Genomic DNA, 24941 nt, shown 5'->3' with positions numbered 1-24941 from the left:
CCGCTGGCGGCGAGGCCGGCTTTCCCCCTCCCCGCCTCCCTTTCCCCGCCCGGCCGGCCTCGCTCTCTTTCCCTTTCGCAGCAATGGCGGCGGCGACGGCGGAGCAGGAGCAGCAGCAGTTCTACCTTCTCCTGGGCAACCTGCTCAGCCCAGACAATGCGGTCCGCAAGCAGGCCGAGGTAACGGGTCCGCCTCGCCCCGGCCCTGGGCGCCAAGCCGGCCTGTCAGACCTCCCAGACCTTGCCGGAGGGAGGGGGGGGCAGGGCGGCGGCGGGGCCGGCCGAGCCCCACGTGTGAGCAGCGGCACCAGCTGCCGCCGGGGCGGCCCGGGCCTTCCTCCCGTCGGCGCCGGCCCTCCGCGGGGGAGCCGGGGGGTTGCGGCGGTTCTCCCCGGCGGGGCGCGGGGGCCGCTCCGGCCGTTGGCGGGGGCGAGGGTTCCGGCCGCTGGCGCCCGCCCGTGCGCGTGAGGGCGCGAGGGGTGTTCCCCCCCCCCCCCCCCACCACCACCACAGCACGCCACCCCCGGCGGCCCTGCGTGTCTGGCACCGCTCGGCCCTCTGCCGCCTCCTGTCCGTTCCCCCCGCCGCGCCCCGCGGGGCCCACGTGGAGCCCCCGGGGGCTATTTCTCCCCGTTGCCCATGGCGAGACGGGGCCTGGGCTGGCCGGCGTGACGGAGCGTAGCCCCGGCTCCGCCGGGGAGGGGAGGCCAGGCCGGCGGCGGGTGGTGGGGCCGGTCCTGGCTGGCTCGGGAACGGGGGAGGAGGGCCCCAAACGAGGCCAGGGCGGGTGTCTGCCCTCCGTGGGTGCGGGGCTCGGAGGGGCGTGATTGAAGCGCTCCGCCGGGACCCGGGGGGCGGCTGCACTTGTAGCCTCGTTTCTGCGCTCCCGGAGCGGCCCTCGCAGAGGGTCCGTGCCCCCGGGCGTGCCGCCTGTGCCTGGGCAGGAGCGGGGCCGCAGCCGCCGCCCCCCCCGCCCGCCGAGGACCTCTTCTCTTTCCACACAGGAGTTTGGGTTTTAACTTCGGAACGGGCCGTGTATTCAAGTGTTTCGTCAGCTAAGAAATATTTCACTAAAAGAAGCGTTTACAATATACTGAGTTTCTCTGTTATCAGCAAAAACTTTTCAGATGTGTTATTTCAGCTAAAATTCTTTGTGATGGCTAAGCCACGTTAATTCTTTCTCTTGTCATGTTTAAGACTCCATTGTCAAGCCTAGTGGGGAATCTCTCCCATTGAATTAAATACTAGCGTCTAGGTTTAGCATGAATTCCCACTGCATGGCTGCATCGGGTCTTTTATCACTCTCATCACTTCAGCGGTCAGCAGAGTTCAGCACATTGTTTGGCGAAGAATAAAAAGTATTATTGTTCCTGATGCTGCAGTGAAAATTCCTGAAATTTGGGAACGAGAAGGAGGGGAGACATACATTTTTAGGAACCCAGTGAAGTTCAATATTGATTCCTACAAACGCTTTCTAGAGAAGCAGCAAGAATTATCCCCGCACTCCTGAACATAGGGATGGAATGGAGGCCGTTCCCTGGGAGCTGAATTTCTTTCTCTTCTCAACTGCCTGCATGTGACATAAGAACAGTTCTTGCAACTTTTTGAACTTTATTAAAATTGTAACAAAGCAAATTCATTGGACAGCTATGTCACAATGCCTGTGAAATAAAACATTCTTGGAAAAGAAGGTCTAAAACTTAGATTCTTACAACTGGCATGTTCTGTCAGAAACTTGATTGGAACTGAGTTGGAGTTTGTTTAATCTTCATAGATACGTATGCGCTATGGTCAATCAGAATAAGAGATCTTAATTGTCATGATAGATTACCAAGCTTTTCAAGTCCATTAGTTTTGTATATAGATACAAGCAAGTAGTATGATTTTTACTGCACTGAATCTGGTATTGGTTTCTGCCTATTTCCAAGGTGTACTGGAAGTATTTTTATGGTTTAGGATCGTTCAGGGTGGAAGAGTCCTTAGGAGGTCTGTAGTGCAATCTGCTCAAAGCAGTGTTTGCTATCCAGGTCACTTGGGGCCTTGTCCTGTTGGGTCTTGAAAACCTCTCTGAATGGAGACTGCACAAGCTCTCTGAGCAACCCGCTCCTGCTTGACTGTCCTCATTAGAGCAAAGACGTCTGAACCTCTACCCAGTCTGAAGCTCCTTTTTTCAATTTATGCCTGTTGTCTCTCATTCTTCCACCGTGCACAGCTGTGAAGATCCCAGCTCAGTCTTCTTCATGGTGGGTTAACAAACTTGTACCTGGAAACACAAATCTGTCTCTATAGTGTAGGTGGATTGACTTTTTTTAAAGTTGCCCGTTTCTTGAAGTAGGATTTCTTTGGACAAAAGGAAAGTATTGCGTAGCCTTTAGAATATCTACTTACTAAAATCATACAGGACTCATATTTGATCTTAAACATCTGCATAGTCCAATCAGTGTTTTAAAGTGTGCTTACTGTTGGAAGGCAATATTGAATACTATAGGGATTCAAATAACTGCAGGTAAATTGAATAGCAGGTTTTCATTTGTGTCCCATGAAAACCAGTGAGAATGAGAAATGGATGGACAGGGAATTGAAGGAGACAGACTCGGGTTATTTCTAATAGGTCTGGTCATTGAAATTAGGATGAGGGGTGTTACGTTGAAGACTAGATTTAATGGAGATGTAGAGTCATAGCCTGTTTGGGGGGGTGTAGTGAAAACTGTGAAAAACAGGAGGGGGGAAGGAAAGTCTAATCACCTAAAACCTGTTTTTATTTAAGTATTTATGTATATGGATCTAGATATGTGCTAGCACACTCATAATGTATTCTGACTGGTTTGCTGAAACCTGGTTCGTTCATTTTATCTCCTATTAAAAATTACTGGAATGTTGTCTGTTGGCTATAAAAGCCTGTCTTTCTCTTATTTGCGTGCCTATCTGCTGATAGAGAAACTTTTATTTACTTTGTCTTGGTGGTTTTATGCTCTTTTTTAAAATATATTTCTCAGGTTTGGAAGAGCATGAGTACTAAGGGTAGATAATAGATACTTGCTTGCATGTATTCTGAAAGTTAGTCATGTTGTGTGAGAAATTTGTACCTCTGGATGAGGTAGCTGGGGAACTAACTGAACTAAAAGAATACAGTGAAGATGTAGCAGGATCCAGGTACATAGGGTGTAGCCAAGGCTGGTAGTAAGATGGGTGGAGTCAGCAAAGTAGCCCTCCCCCAGCACAGGGGGAAGGTTCTGGTTTTGGCCATATGTTCCTCTTGCCTACCTTGCCCTGGTGCTCTTCAGCATCCTCTGAACCCAGTTTACTAAATTGACAGAATTATACCAGTGAACAACTGGATAGGTTGCTGCCATTTCTAGTGAGTTTAAACAACTCAAAATGAATTTCATTATTATCAGAATTGGCATGAGGGAAAGCCAGCTTTTTACAGTGCTTCAGCTGTCCATGAAAGCATAGCTTCAGGCCCATGCTGGGCCTGTGTTTAGGGAACCTTCTTGTTTCTGTATTTGTCTTTGTATTTGTAGATAACAGTGCAATATAAATATATACATTCATGGAAATGGTTAATCTGAGAAAACTTTCTATTCTGACCCTAAACTTCATTTAATTTTGCAGTCTCCATCAAATGATTAGATTGCATGCAGGGATTCATTGGGGATTCAGAGTCTCATTGACTGTGAGCGTATATTAGCAACTAGGGAGAATATGAAGTAAGAATTGAGTCCGTGAACGAGGCCTACTAACAAACAGGTACAGAAAGCGGAGGAAGATGATGTCTAATATTACATGTGTGATGGGGAAACTACTTTATTGAAAATAGCAGGTACACTGTCAAGGTGTGTAAATTTGCTAGAGTATTAGAAAGAGCTGCTGCAATGGTAAGAATGGGAAGTAGGCAGGCAGGGAACTGATTGAAATGAACCTGGGCGTTGTGTAGTAGGCTTGTTCAGGATGGGATAGCGAATATTTGGAAAGGCTGGAATAATTTATCTTCAAGATTGTGTCCACAAAAAATAACTCTTTCAGAGTTAGTAAGTATAGAACTATTTCTGAATGTTTTAAGTGATTGCTCTTCAGCTTGTAATTGCCCTGCTCTTACCTACATAGGCTTAGTATATTAGAAACAAGCATTTATAGTTTTAAAATGCTCATGTATACCATGTTTTGGATAGCAAAAGTTACTTTGCTGTGTCCTCGCTCTAGCTTCTAAGTAACAATCTAATTTAAAAAACCATAGCGAATGAACTGCGTGCCAGAAGTGTGTAAGAACGTAACTGAACTTCTCATTAAACTTTTCCACTTTATTAAGAGGGTTTCCCTAAGGGGGAGACTCAACAGTCTCTCTTTCTGAAATTCAGGCAGGAGTTTAAAAATGAAAAGTTCTTATTCAAAACGTGCAGTTGAGATGTGTGACATGTAAAGGCCATAAAAAGGTTCAAAAAAAGAACTGAACAGATTTTTGGACTATACATTTGTCAGTGGTTATTAATCTGCTGGTCATAGTTCAGTCTCAGGCTTCCAAAGTTCTTAATCCTTTGATGTGATAGAAGCTACGATGGAGTCCTAGGAGGATACATGTTCTGTATATGTTGTATTTCCAGGAGGATACGTGTTCCATTTAAGTTGTATTCCTTATCTTATAGGTGGCCAGTAATGCATATGTAGATCATTCCAATAGGGCAGGTCTTATTAGGTAACTAAGACTTTACTCATGATTTTAAAATAGGTCAGAAATTTTTATTTTGATACGTTGAATTTTTTTGCTACATTATTTTCTATTAACTGGATGGATACTGAAGTTGTTTTAAAAGGAAAGTCAATTCATATTAATGCTTAACACATGCTTTCTAGTAATGGTTTACAATAAGCTGCATCCCTTTTTATGCAGGAGACATATGAGAATATTCCAGGTCAATCTAAGATCACGTTCCTCCTACAAGCAATCAGGAATACTGCTGCTGCTGAGGAGGTATGTCTCAATAATCTTTGAATTCTGCAGATTTTCAAGGGAACTTGGAGAAGCGGGGAAGAAATTGGTGCCAGTCATTTTGGGATAAATGAACAAGTCGGGCATTAACTGAATCATCTTAATTTACTGCACGTTTGTAGAGGGACCACTCATCTAGTTTGTTGCATGTCAAGTTCACTAGCTGAGACTTTTTGATGTAAGATATTTAGTTTCAAAAGTAGTCTTTCATAAGTGACTGCTTAGATCTCCATTGTTTTCTGGTTGTGTGTTTTGCTTAATGAATGGGTTATTTCCTTAAAATGTGTAACTAATATATGACTGTTGCTGTGATGTTCCTTCAAGTTACAGTTGAGAAATGCTTTCCATTTTGGGGTCCTGTGCCTAAATGTGTTAAACTTATGTATCATCTGAAACTTCTTGTGCTTCTCAAATCGGAATTGGGGGAAGATAAGGTAGCAGTTGTTTTGCATGTTTTGTTCAGGTTGCTTTTGCATTTTGTCCTATTTGTTCATTAAGTCATCTAGCAGTGTTATAGACTGAATGGAGAGCAGCCTAAGCACCATATAAAATTTTTCTGTGGGCCTACAGTGCCTTTTAGTTATTCCTTAATTTTGTAAAGGCTCACACCCTTTAGCAATCAGGTATAGTACTTCTTGGTAAACTATTATTCACTTGGATATGCAGAGTGAAAAACTACTAAGCTTTCAAGGTATTACAACTTTCAGAGTCACTTAAAAAGAAAAACCTTTGACCTTTTTTCAAATCTAGAGTTTTACTGAACAACAGAAGGATGTAGCATGTAGAATTTCTGAACAATATTATAAGGAGAGTACAAGTGTGCTCTTTCTCTCTGGATAACGATCTCTTCTGGTAGATTGTATTCAGTTTAGAGGTAGATGCTATTTGTGCTTTTTAATGCTCAGTAAGTATCAGCTTACTAATACTGATGTTTATCTACCTACAAAGCAGTGTTCTTCTGACAGAATCTTTCAGTATTATACTAGCAACTGGTTGCATAAGAGCTATGTAGTTTTCCTTCCTGCCCTCTGAGATGTTTCAAATGATAGGAGGCTGTAGAGCAGTCTCTCCTGTATTTAAATTTGCCATGAAAAATAAGATCTACCGCTGCCCCTTTTTCACAGAAGATAATACTGTGCCCTAGAAGTCATAGCTCCATTGCACTTGCTTCTGTTTTGTATTGAATACATTTGATAAGTCTGAGTTGACAACTACAAAGTCATGCTCGTGTAAATAAATACTCGCTCCATATATTTGCTGATTTTATTCCCTTCACATCAGCTAAGGAAATAGCCCTGTCTAAAACTCGTTCAGAATCTTGCCAATGACTTGACTTCCAACTTACTCAAGTGCAAAGAAATTTTTCACCTGTAGAAGTTACTCTTACCAAAGACATCAGAGATTAACATTTGTAGAGTAACTTGACATTTAACTCCACGAATGGATAAATCAAAGAAAGGTTTAAATCTTAGCTCATAGCTTAAGTAGACATTAGGTGCTGGACTCAAAAAATCCTGATTAATAAAACCTGTGAACAACCTCTCTTCCCTGTAAATCCAAATATATAGTAGCCTAATTAGAGCCTAAGTGAAGTCATCTCCATGCTTGATATAAACATTACATTTAAACATGCAGGGAAGCATTCTGTGTGTGTTCAGTGTGGCGCTGATATGAATAGCTAGGCACTTCGTGTCTGCATACGTTTCATGTAGATCCAAATGTTGGACAGACAGTGCATATGTCACCGACGGATAGGGCTTTGGGCCTGGTATGTTTCCTCTGAACACGTTGAATGTACCGGCACCACTGAACACAGGCTGCTGGAAGAAGCCTTAGAACTTTAAAGATCCCTTGCCCAGGCTATGGGAAAGCTGGGTTCAGATCCCTGTTCATCCTGAAGCCTCTTTTTGCTTTACCCCCTCCCAGGAAAACTAGGCTGAAGAAAATACTCCATCCTGTTTGCAGGAGCTGGGCTGCTGTGTTGTAGAGAATACACGATTCATAGGACTATTTGGACAGCAGTTGAGGGAATCCTGACTCTGCAGCTTAGTAATTTTGGCATTTAAATGGAGAAACAGGGATTCAGATCCTGCTCCCAGGACCCCTTGCATTTGACGTGGAGAAAAACATTAAGCTAGATCAGGAATAACTCTCTTAAAAACTAATTGTATAACAGGTTTTCTCCTTCTAACCAAATGCCTAAGTTGTAAGTAATCACCTTTTCCCTCTGTTCTCATTTCATATTTTCCTGATAGCAGACTAACACTGTTCTGTGAAGGGAAGCACATGACCTAGGAGTTAGAACGCTTCTCTGCCAGATGATATGCGAGTTTGTACACCTCAGGCTAAAGAGGGTCTTGAGCCTGTGTCTCCAGCTTCCTGAACCTGTAGTCTCACTCTTATGAAGTTAGGACTCTACTTCTTCCTACGCAACTGCATTTTAAAGGGTTGAACAGAAAGGTGGTATATACTCAGTTTATTTGACGATTTTTATTCTCAGAATGTGTCTGAGGTGTTAGAGGCTTCTTCCTTTACAGTTTTGATTTGCCACCTAAATCTTAGAGAGGAACAGAAGTTCTGCATATTCTCCTGCATTTGTTTTCTTCCTGGTTAACTCTAGATTGGCAGTTTTCAATTGTGTCCTAATTTACAGTTGACTAATTTCAGGCACTGTGAAATACAGTAACAAATGCTGTGTAAAACTGTGTTTCTGCTGTACTTGCAGCCCTCTTAGAGGGCTCTGACCTTTCCCTTCTCCCTCTCCATATTATCACATGAAGGGGTTGCATTTCTTAGTCTGAAAACTGCTGCGGGCAGCTTCCTGTTCAGCATTTGGAGGGGAAAGAAGGCAGCCCATGGATTTCTGATGCACCACAGTTCCGCCTTTGAGTTGTATGCGGACCTTAGGCACTGCGTGCTTTGAGTTCCACATGGGGCTGGATCCCCGAATGACGTTGTGCAAGCCCATCTTTGGACCGTGTCCTAAATACTGATTGCTTCCATCCATGCACGTTTTCCTCCTTGAGGACTTAAAAGGAACAGTAAAATAAAAGTAAAAATCACTGTGACTGTGCTACACAAGATGGTCAGTCTTTTTCTTAAAAAATGTGTAGGATTACCTGGACACTTTGAATGCCAGTGGAGAAGATGGTATCCCAGATTTCTGTTCATAATTCTTCTGCTGCCCTGCTCAGCAAGTTGGTTTTCTTCTTGTGCCTTGGTTCCGTCATCCTAGAACGAATTCTAGAACATTTTTAAACCACTGTAAATTCTATTAGTAAGAAGCGGTATGTTGAAATTTGAGTATTATGACTACTTTTTATGTCAATACCTTTGACATTCCAATTGTATGTGAGCACCTTTTAGATGTGCAGAAGAATCCAATGCTAGGAGAGAATTCTGCTTTTTTATGCTTCATTGGTAGACAGAAGTTCTTCTTTGGGGATGTCCACTTTATATTGTTCCTGTTCTCATTAAAAGCTATAGCTGCTAAGTTGCAAGATTTTAAAATGCTTGTTTGAGTACATATCGTGTAATACTTAAAAGAGCCTTTGGTGTGTGTGAAAAATGCATACTTTCTTCCTTAAAGCAGAAGAAACATCCCCAGAGCTGCCGTTAATCCAGCCATGTTCATCATAATTAAATTGACAATGGTAATTTTCATATATAGGTGGATATCTGCTGAGGAAAATATGCCATTTATTATTAGAAGTCAATTGCTTCTTTGTCACTCCTTCAAACATTTGAATTTGCTTTAGGGAATTGGGGAATTTTTTTCTAAACTAGTAACAATAACCAGGAGCTAATTCATGTAGTGCTGATCTTGTGTCTTTCTGTATGCCTTGTTACTTGTGTTTTTACTTTGCAATCAGTCTGTGTTTGTCAGTCTTCTGATGTTTTAAATTAAATTCTTCAGAGGTGGAAATTCTTATCTTTGAGACTGTGCTTTATGAAAACAAGCTCTATTCCCTATCTGGCCGCCTATTATTACTTCAGGAAAGGAATAAATATAATGTGAGTTAAGTCATTATCAGATGTCGGAGAATATGCACAGAAACACAATGCCCTGAGTAGGGGAAGACACGGCATCAGAGTTTGTGTCTTGTTTAATCCCAGCAAACTCACTCCGCAGTCAAGACTTCTCCTATGTAAGTTCACCATACTAATGAGGAGAAATTTAATCTTTCACAATATTGGTGCTTCTAGGGATGGGAGAAGGAAAGATATCATTATATTGTGGTACCATTAAAGTTTTTGGACACATTGTTAGTGGGATTCCCAGAGGCGGTGGGAAAAGAATCTTTCTCCTTCCTAACTTATGTTCCCCATGTGGCGACCTATTGCTAGAGAACCTTGGCTTATGATGGGAGCTACAGCACAGGTGGGCACTGTGACCCTCTTTGTTCACCTACTGTCTTCCTTAGATCTACTAGGGAAGATCTACTAATCCTACATATGTGGTGGCTTTGGTCCACACTGGAGCTGTTGAGGAGGAGGAGATAAGGAATGATCTAGAGTAAGGTCCAATTCTAGGCCTTCCCTTCTGCTAGTATAGAGACACTTTGTGTGCACTACTCTTTAGCTGTGTAGAAGAGAGCTGGGTAGATTGGAAAAAGGCACAGTGAGTCTGGAGACAGCAGAACATAACAAGAATAGTATCTTGGGTTCGAGCAATACCTGATTTTTACAGGGTACATTAGAAGTTGAGACTTTGCAGCAGTTTGTGTTTCTCATCTATAGGTTATGCTGTAGCAATATAGTTGAGAGATCTTTTGGAAATCGGACTTCGTTAGTTCTGCTGCTCACTGAACATTTTTTTGAATTCTGAAGGCTGTTACAAATGAAACTTTTTCATTCAAGTACACATTACATAAGAATATCTTAGGAAAAAAAATTGAGTGCATGTTGCATTGGATTATTTTTTTGTGAGGGTTTAACATGTGTAAGGTTTTGTTACACATGTTAAACTTTAGAAGTTTGGGGGTGGTTTTTAATTACTGTTTGTCCTTCTAGAAACACTGGTTAGTGAACATCCTATTTATTAAGTTATTCAGAGTGCTTCATGTGTCTTTTTGCCTTTACTGCATGTGTTGCTCTATTCATTTTGAATTACTCAGCCATGTGTTTTGCTTCTAGTTCTTGTATAATTGTAAATAAATACAGATATGTAAATGATACTTGCATACAGCAATTCTAACACAGTAGGAAGCACAGAAGATTGTAGCATGTGGTATTGAGGTTCCTATGCTCAAATTCAAGTTTAAAGAAAAACGTTTCATCATAGGTCTGCAAAAGGCTGAAAGCTTTGGGGTTCTTTTATTTTTGTTCAGCGTAGAGTTTTATTTGCCAAAATCTAACTCTAGGTTCCTGAATCTTTAGTGTGAAGCTTGGTTGTTTGAGAAAGTGAAGGAGGGATTACAGGTTAATTGTCTGACGAAGTTGTCCCATTAAGTCATTCGTTAATCCAAAAAAACCCGTCTGGATTATAATTATCTCAGCAGGCCATTTAAAATAGACATGCTTTAAACATCTTTCAATAATGCAGCTAAGTCCTTAACTTGCCACAAAATATGTCTTTGGTTCAGCTCTAGAAAAAAAAACTGAATACCTTAGTGGATTTCATGATTATTTCTTTGAAGAGCTGTAATTGTCAGAAACATGGTTATAAGCTGATGTTTCTTTGCTGTTTTTACTTATGTCATAATTTTCATCTGTCGCTTGAGAGGTATTCCATTCACTGAACAAGTCTACACAGTGAAAACTGATCATTTGGAAGCATGATGTCAGTCATCTTTCTTCATAAGAGCATGATTATCATATCCAAACACTTTAACATACATACTTTCTTATTCAATAGGCTAGACAAATGGCAGCTGTCCTTCTACGACGTCTTTTGTCTTCTGCTTTTGAAGAAGTTTATCCAGCTCTTTCACCTGATGATCAGACCTCTATCAAAAGTGGATTGCTGTTGATTATTCAGTTGGAAACGCAGTCCAGTATGAGGAAAAAAATCTGTGACATTGTTGCTGAATTGGCCAGGAACTTAATAGGTACTTTATATAAGCTGATATTGTGGTAAAATGTTTATGATAGTAGTTGTATTTTTATCTCTTGTTCTCTAGTCTTGTGTAGACGTTTGAACATGATGTACTAACTGATTTCATGGTTCAAAATAAAACCTAATGTTTGTTTACGTTATCCTTGATCAGATAAAAATAAGATTCCTTAACTCTGCTTTTTAAATTGCTTGAGTTTAGGGGAGATTATATTAAGGTTTAGAAATCCAGTTTTGTTCAAATTCTCATGAATGTTATGCTGAACATCTGCATCAGTTTCTTTCTTGAGTGCTATTATATAACAGTAAATAGAGATCATCTTCTGTTCCTGAGTGCCTTTAGATTTAACATTTCAGCCATATTTTACACTGTGACTTGGACACATCTTCAGATCAGTTTTTATGAAATTAATTTTAATAGTGATGATTGGTTGCCCTGCACAATTGAGATCTAACCACTCTTAAGTTTGCTTGTCCTAAAACTTTGTTGTGTTTAATCTAGATGAAGATGGCAACAACCAGTGGCCAGAAGTTCTGAAATTCTTATTTGACTCTGTCAGCTCTCAGAACGTGGGACTGCGTGAGGCTGCTCTACATATATTCTGGTAAGCTTTCAGACTTTGCTACATTTTTGCAGGTTAGCCAAATCATGTCTGTAAAAATGTAAGAAACTGTCACAACTTAATTAACAAGCAATCGTATATATTTCATTTATTCTGTTGTATTGTGTTTTACTTAACTCTCACATGTACAGTTACAATCTGTAGCTTAAACAATGGATAAGTTTAAAATAATAGTTAAGGTTAAACTGTGTCAATTTTTGTTAATGTTTTGGTCTTTTCTTATCCTTAGGAATTTTCCTGGGATTTTTGGGAATCAGCAGCAACACTATTTGGAGGTCATTAAGAGAATGCTGGTTCAGTGTATGCAAGATCAAGAGCATCCATCAGTAAGACCTTTATGTCGTTTGGGGTTTTTTTTGTTTTTCAGTATGTCCTGAGCATAGAAACTTGGTGTAGTAGTCTCAAACATAACAGTTAAATCATAGATTCCAAATTCCAACCAGAGAATTGCATTACCTGAAACTGATGTACATCTGGAGTTCTGACTACGCCTACCGCAAAACAGAAGGGTCAAACCTTTTCATGGTCCTAAAGCTGACTGGCTGGCTCATATCTGCACTGCTTAGGCCCAGACTCTACTCTAGTAGTTATGCTTGGAGAAACCTAGTTGTACTGGCCCAACGCAGAGCCAGGGGTTTTAGCCAGCAGCATGAGGGGTCAGAAACTCCTTGTTAAGCTCTCTTTCTGGCCCTTGTGTTTAACAGTATAGATACGTAGTATCTCTACGCATAGTATCTATACACAGTATATCTCAAAACTGAATATATGACAGCTCTCCTTGAACTGTTTGTGCATGCTTTGCTGTAAGGGCATGTTAGCAAGCCTTGCTTTCCTGGAAGGCTTCAGATTTATTGATTTGTGCAGAGAATTGTACTTTGAAAATGTTTCTCTTGTTGTGGAAAATGCTGGGCAAGGATAGGAAACCCTGCTGTGGTATATGGGTTCAGTTTGCTGCTCCCCCATGGATTACTTTTTCTGACCTTTGAAACTCAACTGAGTAACGTTTTCTAAAGTACCACAAGTCATGCCTTTAAAGAAGCATGTTTTAAACACTTAGATCACACTTTTTTAAAAATGGGACTTTGACACTTGCATACACATTTGAAATTGAGATGCAAGTTGAAAACAATAGTGTGTTTCTTTTTTCTTTCATTTAAAAAAACACAACCCAAACCACCAAAACCAAACAAAAAAACCCTAGGGAATACTTGCCACCTCGTAATATGATAAACTTTTTTTGGTATCATGGAGGACATAGATGCTGAAGATCTTCTTCATTATCACTTTACCTTAATTTGAAGTAAGATTAAAAACTAATTGCTATATCTATTAGGAAAATGTAAAAGAGAAATGATAATACAAAATGTAGTCTCATAATAGGCCTAATGTTAAAAGAGAACAAAGGCATGTTTTGTTACCAGTTCTTCACGTTTCTTTCTCCAATCCTGTCTGTCTTCTAGATCAAGACTCTGTCTGCTAGAGCTGCAGCTGCGTTTGTGCTTGCTAATGAGCACAATCTTCCCCTTCTTAAACATTTTGCAGACCTGCTACCTGGAATCTTGCAGGTAAGAAACCACACAAGTAACGCTTAATGTGCTGTTACTGTCTGTATTGACTGTATCCGGACGTAAATTACTGGTCTGCAAATTTGTGTAGCATATGAATTTTTGCTGAGACCTGGATTAACTATATCTCAGTTAGCCTGACATCGGTCACCAGCAAGATACAGTAGAAACTGATAAGGAATTTTGTAAACATAAGCTAATTCATAGGGTTTTAAGGGAAATAGTTCAATGCTGATTAATTTATAAAGTGTTACCTAGATAAATGAGTTAAAATTCTCGTAAGGTATTTAACTCAAAATCATACAGCTTTTAAACAAACCATGATATTGAAGTATACTTTAAATATGGGCTACCCTGAGATTTCAAGTAATCAGTAATTGGGAAATTCATTGATCCCTAATATCCTGTATCTTTTCAGTTAGAGGAAGGCACAGAATTATTCTGAACAAAGATTCTCAGAGTAACAACAGTGTAGACAAATGATCTTTATTGTTTGACAAATTAGGAACTTGCAAACAAAATGCCTTTTTAAGCTTCATATAATTTCTGAGGCTGGATTAGATCTCTTTTAGGATGGATGAATTTGGGCAGAAGTTGGAATTCTGATATAAGGTTGCTTACTTCTGGGGGGGAAGTCTATTGTAAACCAAACCAGAGACAGAAATGGTTTGAGCTCTGAAGGACAACAATTTCACAGTACAGTTCCGTTTCTATATTAAGAAAAATGTGGAAATAACTAAGTACCTGTGGTAACAGTGGTAGTGAACTTTTGGCAATTTTAAATTAGGCTAAATTTAGGTTAAAGACTGACTTCTTGCTACAATCGGTACAGCAGGTTCCTGTTGACAGTGCAAGCTATAAATGTTGTCTGTGTGTGCTTTGTGGCAAGCTGAAGAAAAATTGTGCCAAGTTTACTGGCTTCTGCAACTGATGGAATTCTGCTTGATCTGAAGTGGAAACTGAGAGGAATTTATTAAAATCAACTGAACTTGAAAATGGGCTCTAGTGTGTGCAAGATAAGTATTTTGATATTGAGGTCACTATTTGGTGGTTAGTCCCTGTCTATGACTTTGGCAATGACAACTGTATTGTTCAAAAATTGTAGCTGGCTGAGAGGACCTTGGCTACTGCGTACCGTATGAGTGGGAGCGAGGCAGGATGTGGGGTGGGCATGCTATTCGTCTTGATGTTTGGCAATTAAATAGTATGCTGTTTTTAGACTTCAGACTACTAGCCCACTTTGTGCGATGTAAGTTTCAATGCTACTATTTTAGGCTGTAAAAACACATGTACTTGGCTTGCATTTCCAAGCTTTATTTTGCAAATACAAAGCACTGAACTATGCTGTGAAACCTGTCTTTTTAAAGTACTTATTGCGAGAAGGACTAGATTTTCTATCTCTGGTAACACAAGATGGATATGAAGATCTGAGTTTATAAATAGGAGATGGGATGTGTTAGAATAGTGGTGAGTGACCTTTGGAGGCAGTTGGATGCTTTTTTTGTTGCTGTTGAAGTTCATTTTGTTGAAATATTGGCATGGTAAGAAAGCTAAAAATAAAATTCTGACTTAGCAATTCAGTCCTTTCGGTGCAATTTCTATAATGGTTATGCTGGAAGTTGAACTTTCAGAACTAGTAGTTGAAACTTGTATCCGAGAGATTTATCTTGCAGTGGAGGTAAAAGCAGCTGGAACTTCAGCTGACTTCTGTGGTGGTTGGTGTTTGATACTACAGGAAAGTGCCTCTGCCTTTTAGGGCTCACCGTGCATTTTGAACTTTTCTTCAGAAACCTAGTCTTGCTTTAAAAAGCTGTCAAAGTTGCAATGGGTATAAAATACAGAGTTTTACAGAAACTTCCAGTAAATAGTATATTATCGTTTGCCAGAATCAGAGGACGAGTGGTAACTATTAGTCCAAAAAGCCTTAACCAAGATAGATTCCTCCCCCCCCCCCCCCCCCCGAACATTTCTGATACTAGAAGATGCTGCTTGTATGTTGAAAGTGTGGGCTGTTTGAGTGGCCTTATTAAAAGTGTTGGATTCTAGATTTAAGTATTAAAAACCACCTAATTATTCACTTTAAAAAAATGTTCTATGTTAGGAAGACATCAGATACTTTGCTAATGAAAATTCCTTTCAAAACCCCAAAGGTGTGTTTAAAGACTGTTTTTTCTTTGGACGTTTGGGTTTTCGTGTCCTACTTCTAGAAGAGTTTTAACACCATTGAGTAACTGTGTGCTGTTTTGGTACTAGAGTATCAACCTGGTCAATTAAAAGTAAGTTTTAAATTACTTTTCAGAATGTAGCTATGAGTTAGGAAACATACTTGCAAAAAGCTTGATTTCTTTTTGTCTGTCTTGTGTCCTGTGACTGAAGGCTGAAGTGTCTGCTTTAATTTGGTGGCTCTCCAGAGTTGTCTGGAAAAAAATAAATTATTCAATCTTGAGATTCCTGGTGTTTGTACGCATAAGCTATTCAAAGCTGTTCTCACCTAACAGGGAGAAAAGGAGTTAGGCTCATTTTCCTTCTTTTGGGCAGAGTTACTCTGAGGAGTTTTTCTTTATTTAAAATGCATTTTGGAGTTGTGCTTGTCAAAACATAGTGTGTGTTTTTGCATGTTGGCGCCTCTGATGTGACCTTAATTTTTTCTGAGTGTCTGTCTACTGTGTTAGATTTAAACTAATAATGGTCAAAATTGATGGCATGTAACATTGTGAGCCATAACTTACTTGTAGAAAACTTGCAGTTTTGGACCCTGCATATTACCTCTTTGTAGTTGTTACGGATTTATGCACACCAGCCACCGTAGCAGGGTCTGACCCTAGGATCCCGCTGAAAATGCAAAGTCCAAGTGAAGGCTTCCAATTAGTGTTTTATTAGTTTTCAGGTTACAGCTTGAGCTGGGTGCCTCCAGAGAGGGCCTCCTACCCCAATTAACACCTCTGAATTATACCTGTACCACCCATCACCCGATCCCCAAGTCCAATCACTTAATTCTGGTCGGTGGTCTCTTGATTTCTTACTGGTTTTCACTCTTGCTGGGCTCGCCGCCTTCTGAAGTTACTTCATTCTCTTGGAATTGTCTCCTTGGTCCTTATCTTATTCATTCTGCTTGTATCTGCCGGATTCGGCTAGTTCTTTGTTAACAGCATTAGTTTTATCAGAAAGTTTACTCTCGGTCACTTCTTGCGGCCTAAGGCTTCAACTACTTTTAGCTACTGATGCTAAGCCACTAATGCTAAACGAGACTATTCAGAGAGATAAGAATAGAGTTAATCAAATTTCTTCTATAACAGTGGTCCCATTCATAATATTATTTGTTTTTATTTAATCTTATCTTCATCTTATCTCTTTATAGGCTGTAAACGATTCCTGCTACCAAAACGATGATTCTGTCCTGAAATCCCTTGTAGAAATTGCAGATTCTGTTCCCAAGTATTTACGACCACATTTAGAACCTACGTTGCAACTAAGTCTGAAGGTAAAGCTAGGAATTTTTTAAAAAGTCAATCTTTCCACCCCAAAACTTCTGTTCTAACCATTTGCTCTAATCTTCTGGATTGTAGTTGTGTGCAGATGCCAGTCTCAGTAACATGCAGCGTCAGTTGGCGCTTGAAGTAATTGTGACCTTGTCAGAAACTGCTGCTGCTATGCTGAGGAGGCATACAAACATTGTTGCACAAGCTAGTAAGTATTTTACTCATTTTCTTTGTTGAAACAATTCCTTTACAGTGTTAAACTGACTTTGCAGGTGGTCAGTGGCAAAACCATGTCTAACGCAGTTTGCTGGTGCTGATAACTTTAGGTGATGCTGAATTGAGTTTTCTTATGGAGAAACCCCCCTCTTATTATGACTCTTCTTAAATTAATCTGTGCTTATGCAGCCACGAACAATTTGAATAAAAATACAGTAGACTCTTCATTAGATGTTTCCAAGGAAAATACTACTTTCATGCTTTTCTGCTGGCTTTGGACATTTGTACTGTATTAAAAAAAAAAAAGTTGATGCATTTAGTTCTGAAGTTCTACGTTTGAAGTTTGGTATGTAGGCCAGATACTCTGTGGTACTGGCAACTGAAGACTGAAGGAATTCAGCACGCATGTTGAGCTTCAGTGTTGAGTTAAAGCTGTGAATTAAAAATCAGATGCTTATATAAATACTTAGAGATAGTCTAATTGGTCTATTTAATGTGCGGATTGTGAATTCTTTGGAGAGGCACTTTTTTAATCATGCATTATTATTTGAGATACTAAAAATAGCTGTCTTCTGGACAGCCCCAGCAGCAATGCTGTACACACTGGTATTTCTCTGCCTTTTAAACCCTTTTTGTGAGTAGATTAGGGCACTGACACAGTAATGTAGCCTGCTTCTTGGGAAGATTCTTTTCCCTCCCTGTATGCTTGTATTTGCCTAGATTCTTGCTTGTTTTCTGAAACTTGCATAGTGACAATCTGTTAAAAAGCAACTTTTTTTACTTGTGTGCTTGGGCTGGGGAAAGTTGTGTATATCCATGTCACTAAAATAATCATAAAACTTCTGGAAAATGTTGTAAACTGGATCTGCTTGGCTTAAGTTTTTAAACTATTGACTAGAAGTTTTGTTTACTTGTAGAATAGTTTTTTTAAAGAACAGATTCTTTTAGAATATATTTTGAAATTTGAAAATGTTTAGAATGCTGTTTTCACTCCATCTTGTAGCTTGTTGGGAATATTAATGCTTGACACTTGCTGTCCCCCAAATCATTACAAGCTTCTTATCTGGTCAGGCAGCATAGTGGAGAAGTGTACCTCATATCTCTTTAGAATGTATTACTTTTATATTGGGTTGCTAGTTGCTGTTTAGGAATGAAATACTTGTATTAAAGACACTGTATTAACATAAGGCACCATGTGGGAATGAAATGCCTTTGGTTTGCAACCCATTGCAAAATTGCTCTTAATATTAATGAATCACTAAAGTGAAAGACATTTATTTTTGCAGAGCTAGTAAAGCAGTTATGTTCAGAGAATGATAAAAAGGTAGCCAAAAAGGATTGCTTTTGTCTTAGTTTTGTGCCTTAGTTTAAAAGGCATTCATTCAACTAAACAGTTGCCAGATCACTTGATCTTCACAACTAGAACTGGGTCTTAGGCAAAACTGTCATTTTATCCTGGTTTTACTGAACATGATGCTGATTTAGGGTGTCCTGTGTGCCAGTTATCCACTAGGAATTCCATTTGGGTTCAGACTTCCCTCCTTGAGCTCAGTATTCAAGATAGCAGAGTGTTTTATTGCTCTTTCCCTAGAAACTAGAGCTGCAGCCTATCTTTGGCTGTAGTTTTGCCCAGTCGCCAGAAAATGGAGAGTCGTGGCATGCTCTGACAAGAAGCAGGCTTAATGGGCTCATCCTCAACTTGTTTGTAAACAGTCTATATATTGGCAATAATTAAATTTTGAGGGCTTGTTGGGACAATGTTGAAACTTTAATGCACAACTCTACATTTAAAAAAATTCTTTGTGAAACTATGCTTACTGGCAACCACATTCATATTAAACATCAAGAAGAAACAACATGTTTACAAGCTTTTGCAGGTTCCAGATATAATGATGGCCAGACAGCTTTGGATGACAGTTTGTTCTCAGCCTTGCTTGTTAGTAGCAACAAACATTATGACATCAGTTTTTGGAACCATGTAGCATTTGTGGTAGATGATGGTTGACTTCCATATTTCAGAGGTGTGACGATACATCGTTTTCACGTGTGTGCTTATGAGTGTCTGTGTCTGAAAAGCTTCTGGGCTAGAATACTTTTTTTTTCTTGAGGAAATTATTTTCAGTGACTAGTAAGAATATAGAATTCTGACATGTGGGCATCATGCTTGAGTGTTCATAATGCCCATTAAGTTATCTTGATATGTATATAAAAGCTCTCTGAAGGTTTTTGCAGCCATGGTATAATCTCTGGCTGAAGATACCTAGCCATGTCAAGCAAATCAATCCATAATTTGATCTTTTCTTGATACTTGCCCCCCAATGCTGTCAGTGAGCAATATTTTCTTCTGTCATCAGTTGACCAGAAGTTTCTCATCTGTTCAGATGTATGGGGAAGTGAGTTTGCTTAGGGTTGTGCCTCTATTGTAGATTACAGTAGTGTAAGTATATTATGAAATTCACCAGTTGCAGTATACCTAATCGGTTTCAGTAATATATACCTCAGCAGCAGCAGGAACTACTGTATGCGTACTAGTTTTTAAGGTAGGTTGCTGCGAAGGCAGTTAACTATGATGCCTGTCTTCAAGATGCATGGTAGACTGTCCTAAAAAGATTCTTAAAGCTCAAAGGTTGAGTATTTGACTGAAAACTTTTGTTTCCAGGGCAAAGTGAAGCTTTTTTGCATAAATGATGTTGAATTCAAATGACTGCTCTGAGTGGTTACTGTAGCACGAAGTAAAGAATACTTAAGAGCACTTTACTTCGCTCTGAAAGTGCAAGGTATACTTTTCACCCCTTGGGCTTCTGAAGTGCACAGGAACAGGCAGGCTTACAATAGACAAATCACTGCACTCCTTCCTCCTGTGAGAACAACTCAGAAGAATAGATGTTGCTTATTGCATAGTAGTTGAACATTATGATAATGATTGTGTAATAGCCTCTATGAAGACTTATACTGAGAAGAGCAGACAGAATCAATCTACGGAGGTAGAAGTAGAAAACTGGTGGATTATTATGTGCAAGATATTTTCATGGTACAAAAGAAAAATTTACATTAAGTGGGGAAAAATCTCGAGTTCTAAACCATTACCTTATTGTAAAAGTAAAGCTTTATGCTAAGTGACTGCTGTAGATACAGTTAACAAAATTTATGATGTTAGTAAAACTAAGGGTTGAGTATTATTTTTCTATAATGAATATAGTCTCTTTCATCAGTAAATGTTCAAAGGATGATGTCAGAGTTTCAGTAAAATGAATGAAGTCTATCTGAGTTCTTAAAGCATATAATACTATTTTTAACTCTTTCAGGGTACTTAGACTTTATTAAGGAATTGACTTTTTACAATCTTCATGATTTTAAAAAAATCTTACGTTGTACTTATGAGTCTTGGTAAGAAATACACAACTTTTTTTTACTCTTGATTTGAATGTTCTGAAAATACATTTCTGAAAATCTATTCTGAATTATTGGCTGATGCAGTTTGACAGACTTGGCTGTCTGCTACTGGAAGAAGAGTTTGTTTCTTCAATGATTTTTTGAAAGGAGAGAACTTAAATGTTATGCTTGTTATTTAAGAATCTATTTTAAGAAAGCAACCTGAGTTTAAAACTTTTTTTTCCAGTTCCTCAAATGTTAGCAATGATGGTTGACTTGGAAGAAGATGAAGATTGGGCAAATGCAGATGAGCTTGAAGATGATGATTTTGACAGGTAATTATGAAACGAGTTGTTTCGATATTTTTATCAAGACTGTGTGGCTAAAGGCAGATTTTAAGTGCAAGATGCAAATGATGACAGTGCATTACTTTTTCTTTACTCAAGTAACTCTTCTAATTTTGTTCCCTCGGTCATGAGCAGTATATATGACTGTTCTCAGACAGTTTATATGTAGGTTATTTAGGTACTGTTCAGCAAGTAAGTAAATTTTTTCAGTTTTCGTGTATTGCTGTAATTTACTTTTACAAGTTGCATGTCCTCTTGTCTGTTTTAACTTTTCAGACTTCTGTTTCTTCTGTCATTTTTGTTACTCAGTTCAGAAGTCACTGCTCCTAACCCTTTAAATTGAGGGCTTATCCTGAAGTTAGCTGGAACCAAAGCTGAAGGATACTGACCTGTTTAATCATCTACAACCAATCTCTTCATATGTTTCTGTATCTATGCCCTTGAAAAGGTGGTGTTAAAGAAAAAAGCTGCCTACCTTTGAAGGACATCAGAATGCATAGTGGAATTCCTTGCTGGATTTCATCTAGCTCAAAAATATTATGATTTTGCTATTATTTGAAATCCCTTGGAATGGCTAGCAGTAGCTTATCTTGTTGTGTCTTAGGTGAGAAAGGTCTAAAGATGTCCAGTGTTTCTGATTTGCTTATTCCTGCATGCTTTGTAGCTTGCTCCAACTTGTCACTAGAAAGACAGTGGTTTGTCTACAGCATCCTGTTACATCTGCTCTTGTCCAAATACAGTTAAAATGAAGTAGAAGAAAGCAGAAATATGTGTAGGAGATAACTATCTCCACACTTCTGTAAAGACATGGATGTTCATTTACCAGTCCAGACATTTTTTGCCACATCTGGCATCTCCTTGAAGACTCAAATGTAATTAGTGTTTTGAAACGATTTGTCACAGAACACTTTGAGGTCTTCATAGGAAGACAGGCAATAGAAGAGATGTTGATTTACCACTGAACTGTATAGCAACTCCTACTAGATATCGGGCGTGTAAAGACACTTGCAAAACCGATATGTAGGAATTTATGGAAGAAAGAGTTTAATCTCTGCTTGACTTGGGATACTTTTTTTTTTGTTCCCCTTGATTATGGAACTGAAAGTAAGCTGTCCTTTCTTCCCCCTCTCACATGGTAGACCAGACCCTTTTAACCTGTTTCGTTTCCTCAGCTTTGAAATTTTGCCATACAGGTAGAACTGTCAGACACCACTGCATTCAGGTTTGTCAAGTATTTGAATCTTTTCATTCAGCTAGGTTTCAAAGGGAAATAGAATATTAAAGTTCATATCCTCATCAAGCCTTTCAGGGTGTGGAATTTTATTCAGATGGGCTGCTTTAGGCAGCTTAGTAAGTACTCTGAATCATCCCCTTGAGGCATGCCAATTTCTCTTTATTGTCAGCAGAGTAACTTTGTTCTTCTAAACACAAGTTAGCTGCCTATGGATTTTTGAGTGAAAATTCTCCCTTCTTTGTTACAAGTTGCAAGTAGAGTGAGCAAAGATCAGAAAACCAGTTATGCTCAGCAACCTTAGCCTAAAGGAGAAACGTAGTTCCTTTGGCCCTCTAAGTCATAGGAGAGCTTGAGGCTTAGACACAAAATACTGGACATCAGCTAGTCTCTGGTGATTGTGTGTGGTGTTAGTTTTTTCTTTTAGCAGGTTTACTCATGTTACTATGTGTTTCCCACCACTGACGTTCACCTTTGTGGAGAGTTGTTGATTAGCTGATGTGCACGCTAACCTCTTCTGGTGCTTGAGTCTTTGTAGCTTCATAAGAAGCCTGGAATTTCTGTGTAGTCCAAGAAACAGGCTAATGATCATCAGGCTGTAGCCTAGTTAGGGTGTGTTCGGATCTGACTAAGGGGGATGTGAGTCAGCCTACACAAAAGCATCAGGGAATATTTTAGCATTTCCAGCTTTTTGTTGCTCTGACTTCATAGGGCAGTGAAATTCTAAAGGAGGAAAAGGTTAATCCAACTTCCTCTTTTCCTGGCAAAAGCCTTGCAAACATTGCAGGGAGGTGTGTGGTCATTTTTCTAAGATAGACTATCTTTATTTCCTCAAACTGAATGTATGAATTAATGGTGGAAGGAAAGAGCTCAAGGAATGTAATTTCAGATGAAAGCTGCCATTAACTTCAGTGAGTTTGCTCCAATCCAAAACTTTGTGCCCATGCTCTGTTGTCCTGCTGGTGATGTGTCTGTTTATTTGAACGCAACTAATCTGAAGGACAAATACAGTATTTTCAGTATCTTTGCACAAACACCTTTGTTCACAGCATGTGAGTTTCTAGGCTGTTTATGGTTTGTAATGAGACTTGGGGATTCAAGCCTAATAGTTGGAAGACCTCTATTTCTGACCCAGCTGACTGACACGTGAAAGAAGGAGATTCATCCCTTTCTGAACCACTACTCGGTTTTTCCATCAGCATGGGTGTCTAGGATGGACTGTAATAACCTTGAGTTATTACAGTGCTAGCCATACCCAGGCTGTAACAGGAGTTATCTGTGTCCTGGAAACTTTCTCGCTTTTCTGTAGGGAATAATTCTATTGGGTGGAACAAGTCACTTTACACAGATGATGTTTGGCTATTCTCACTTCTGGAGCTGGCTGAGAGTCACAAATTCCTCACCTGGACTGGATGCTTTCTGCCTGAGTCATTGGCAAGAGAACATGCTACTAGAGTACTGGTGCTGCAGCCATGCAGGAAAGGTCTCTTATGCGCTAAAACTTGAATTCTGCTGGTTCATCTGATTTATAGCAAGTCTGAATTGGTTTGTGTTCTCATGACAAAAGGATGATGGCCAGTATTACTGCTTAATTCATTGCAAATTTAGTTTCAGCTTTCTAGGTATGTGTAATTGTTGTAAAATTCAGTCTATACCTTCAGTGCTAGTAAGGCCCAAGTTTCTTTGGTACTAGACTTAATCAATGAGCTACAGATAATAAATGCAGGTGGAGGGTAAATAATTATTTTGTGACTGGTGTGTGTGCTTTTGGGTTTGGGTATGCTTTATTTACTTATGGAGGCTCATGTATATTCAGATGGCAAAAGTTTGAAGACTAGAACTGCAGGAAAGGGCACTTCTGTGCCCTGTTGGACTGTTTGTTTTATTGTAGATATCAAACCACTGATATTTCTGTAACTGATATTTAGCAATGCAGTTGCTGGTGAGAGTGCACTGGACAGGATGGCATGTGGCCTTGGAGGAAAACTTGTTTTACCTATGATTAAAGAACATATTATGCAAATGCTTCAGAATCGTAAGTAACTGCATTTTCTTTTTTTTTCTTACAATTCTGTCATTTCCAGGAACTTCGATACCTCTTAAATCTTTATGTTTAGCTGCTTAATATATTTTTTGTATGCTTCCACTTTTGATTTCAGCAGCAAAAACTGTAAATGCTGTGAACTTGGAAGTTTAATAAATCATAGTTAAGAAAAGGTATAAACTTAGACACAGTGCATTACAACATTTTTCTGTAACATGGACAGCTGAATGGAGATGTCAAAACTAAAACAGTACATTTTTTTTAAAACACAGTTTGTGAATTAAATATAAATAAGGGAAGACTTTTTTTACTATAGAATGTTCTCTAAATTCCTGTACAGTGCCTCACAGTACCTTAAGTGTGCCTAAACTGCCACCTGTTACTCTGTAGCTCAATTTTTTTGTTTGTTCAGAAGTGCTGCATTTAAGGGAAATTTTAATATATTACAGCTCATAGAGGAAAACTTATTCTTTTTTTTTTTTCCCCCCTGTAATTTGATCAACCAAAATACAGAAGTCTGTGGTAGGCTGTCTGTCTTTTGGTATGCTGATTTTAATAGTTGTTTCATGAGGTGGTTCCATATATTCTTATCAGTTACTTTGTATGCTTCTTTTCCTCTTAAAATTCCTGTAATGCTTGCTCAGGCAATCATTCAAAAAAATATTGTGCGTTTGTTGCATGTGCTTTCACTTGACTTCTGCTGTGAGCCTTTGAAGTAGAAGATGATGCAAAAGTTCTGAGTACTTTTCCTACCTTTATGCTTTAAAACCCAGTCCAAAAAAGACTGTTACTATATTGAATATGGAACATAGGGCTGCTCAGGGTACCACCTGCAGTTTGTGAACACTTATAAAGTCTGTTTGGAATTAATTTTTATGGTAAAGAAAGTTTTATTAAGGAAACAGATTAACCTGACTCTTCCAGTGTCAATAGCTTGAAGGCTAGCAAATGCCTAGTTTCATAGTACCCACAGAAAGGTGTGGAGTCTAATGGCTCTAAGACCTGAGTCCTGTGAAGGGGAGA

At 39.3% G+C, this 24941-nt stretch overlaps 1 protein-coding gene across 1 annotated transcript in view; it reads left to right on the top strand.

Annotated features, from left to right (window-relative positions):
• Positions 1–19: 19 nt before the first annotated feature.
• Positions 20–24941, top strand: part of IPO5 (importin 5) — a 44963-nt gene continuing 20041 nt past the window's right edge. The window contains exons 1-10 of the mRNA XM_076361955.1: positions 20–179; positions 4888–4968; positions 10844–11036; positions 11544–11646; positions 11894–11990; positions 13125–13229; positions 16588–16710; positions 16796–16916; positions 20544–20631; positions 23803–23909. Of these exons, the coding sequence (XP_076218070.1) occupies positions 84–179; positions 4888–4968; positions 10844–11036; positions 11544–11646; positions 11894–11990; positions 13125–13229; positions 16588–16710; positions 16796–16916; positions 20544–20631; positions 23803–23909 (1114 nt within the window). The 5' untranslated portion in view covers positions 20–83. The remainder of the gene's footprint in view (positions 180–4887; positions 4969–10843; positions 11037–11543; positions 11647–11893; positions 11991–13124; positions 13230–16587; positions 16711–16795; positions 16917–20543; positions 20632–23802; positions 23910–24941) is intronic.

Source organism: Aptenodytes patagonicus, chromosome 1, assembly GCF_965638725.1.
Source record: "Aptenodytes patagonicus chromosome 1, bAptPat1.pri.cur, whole genome shotgun sequence".
NCBI lineage: Eukaryota > Metazoa > Chordata > Aves > Sphenisciformes > Spheniscidae > Aptenodytes > Aptenodytes patagonicus.
Note: the sequence above shows the minus strand (reverse complement) of the source record. Positions and strands in the feature narration are given on the sequence as shown.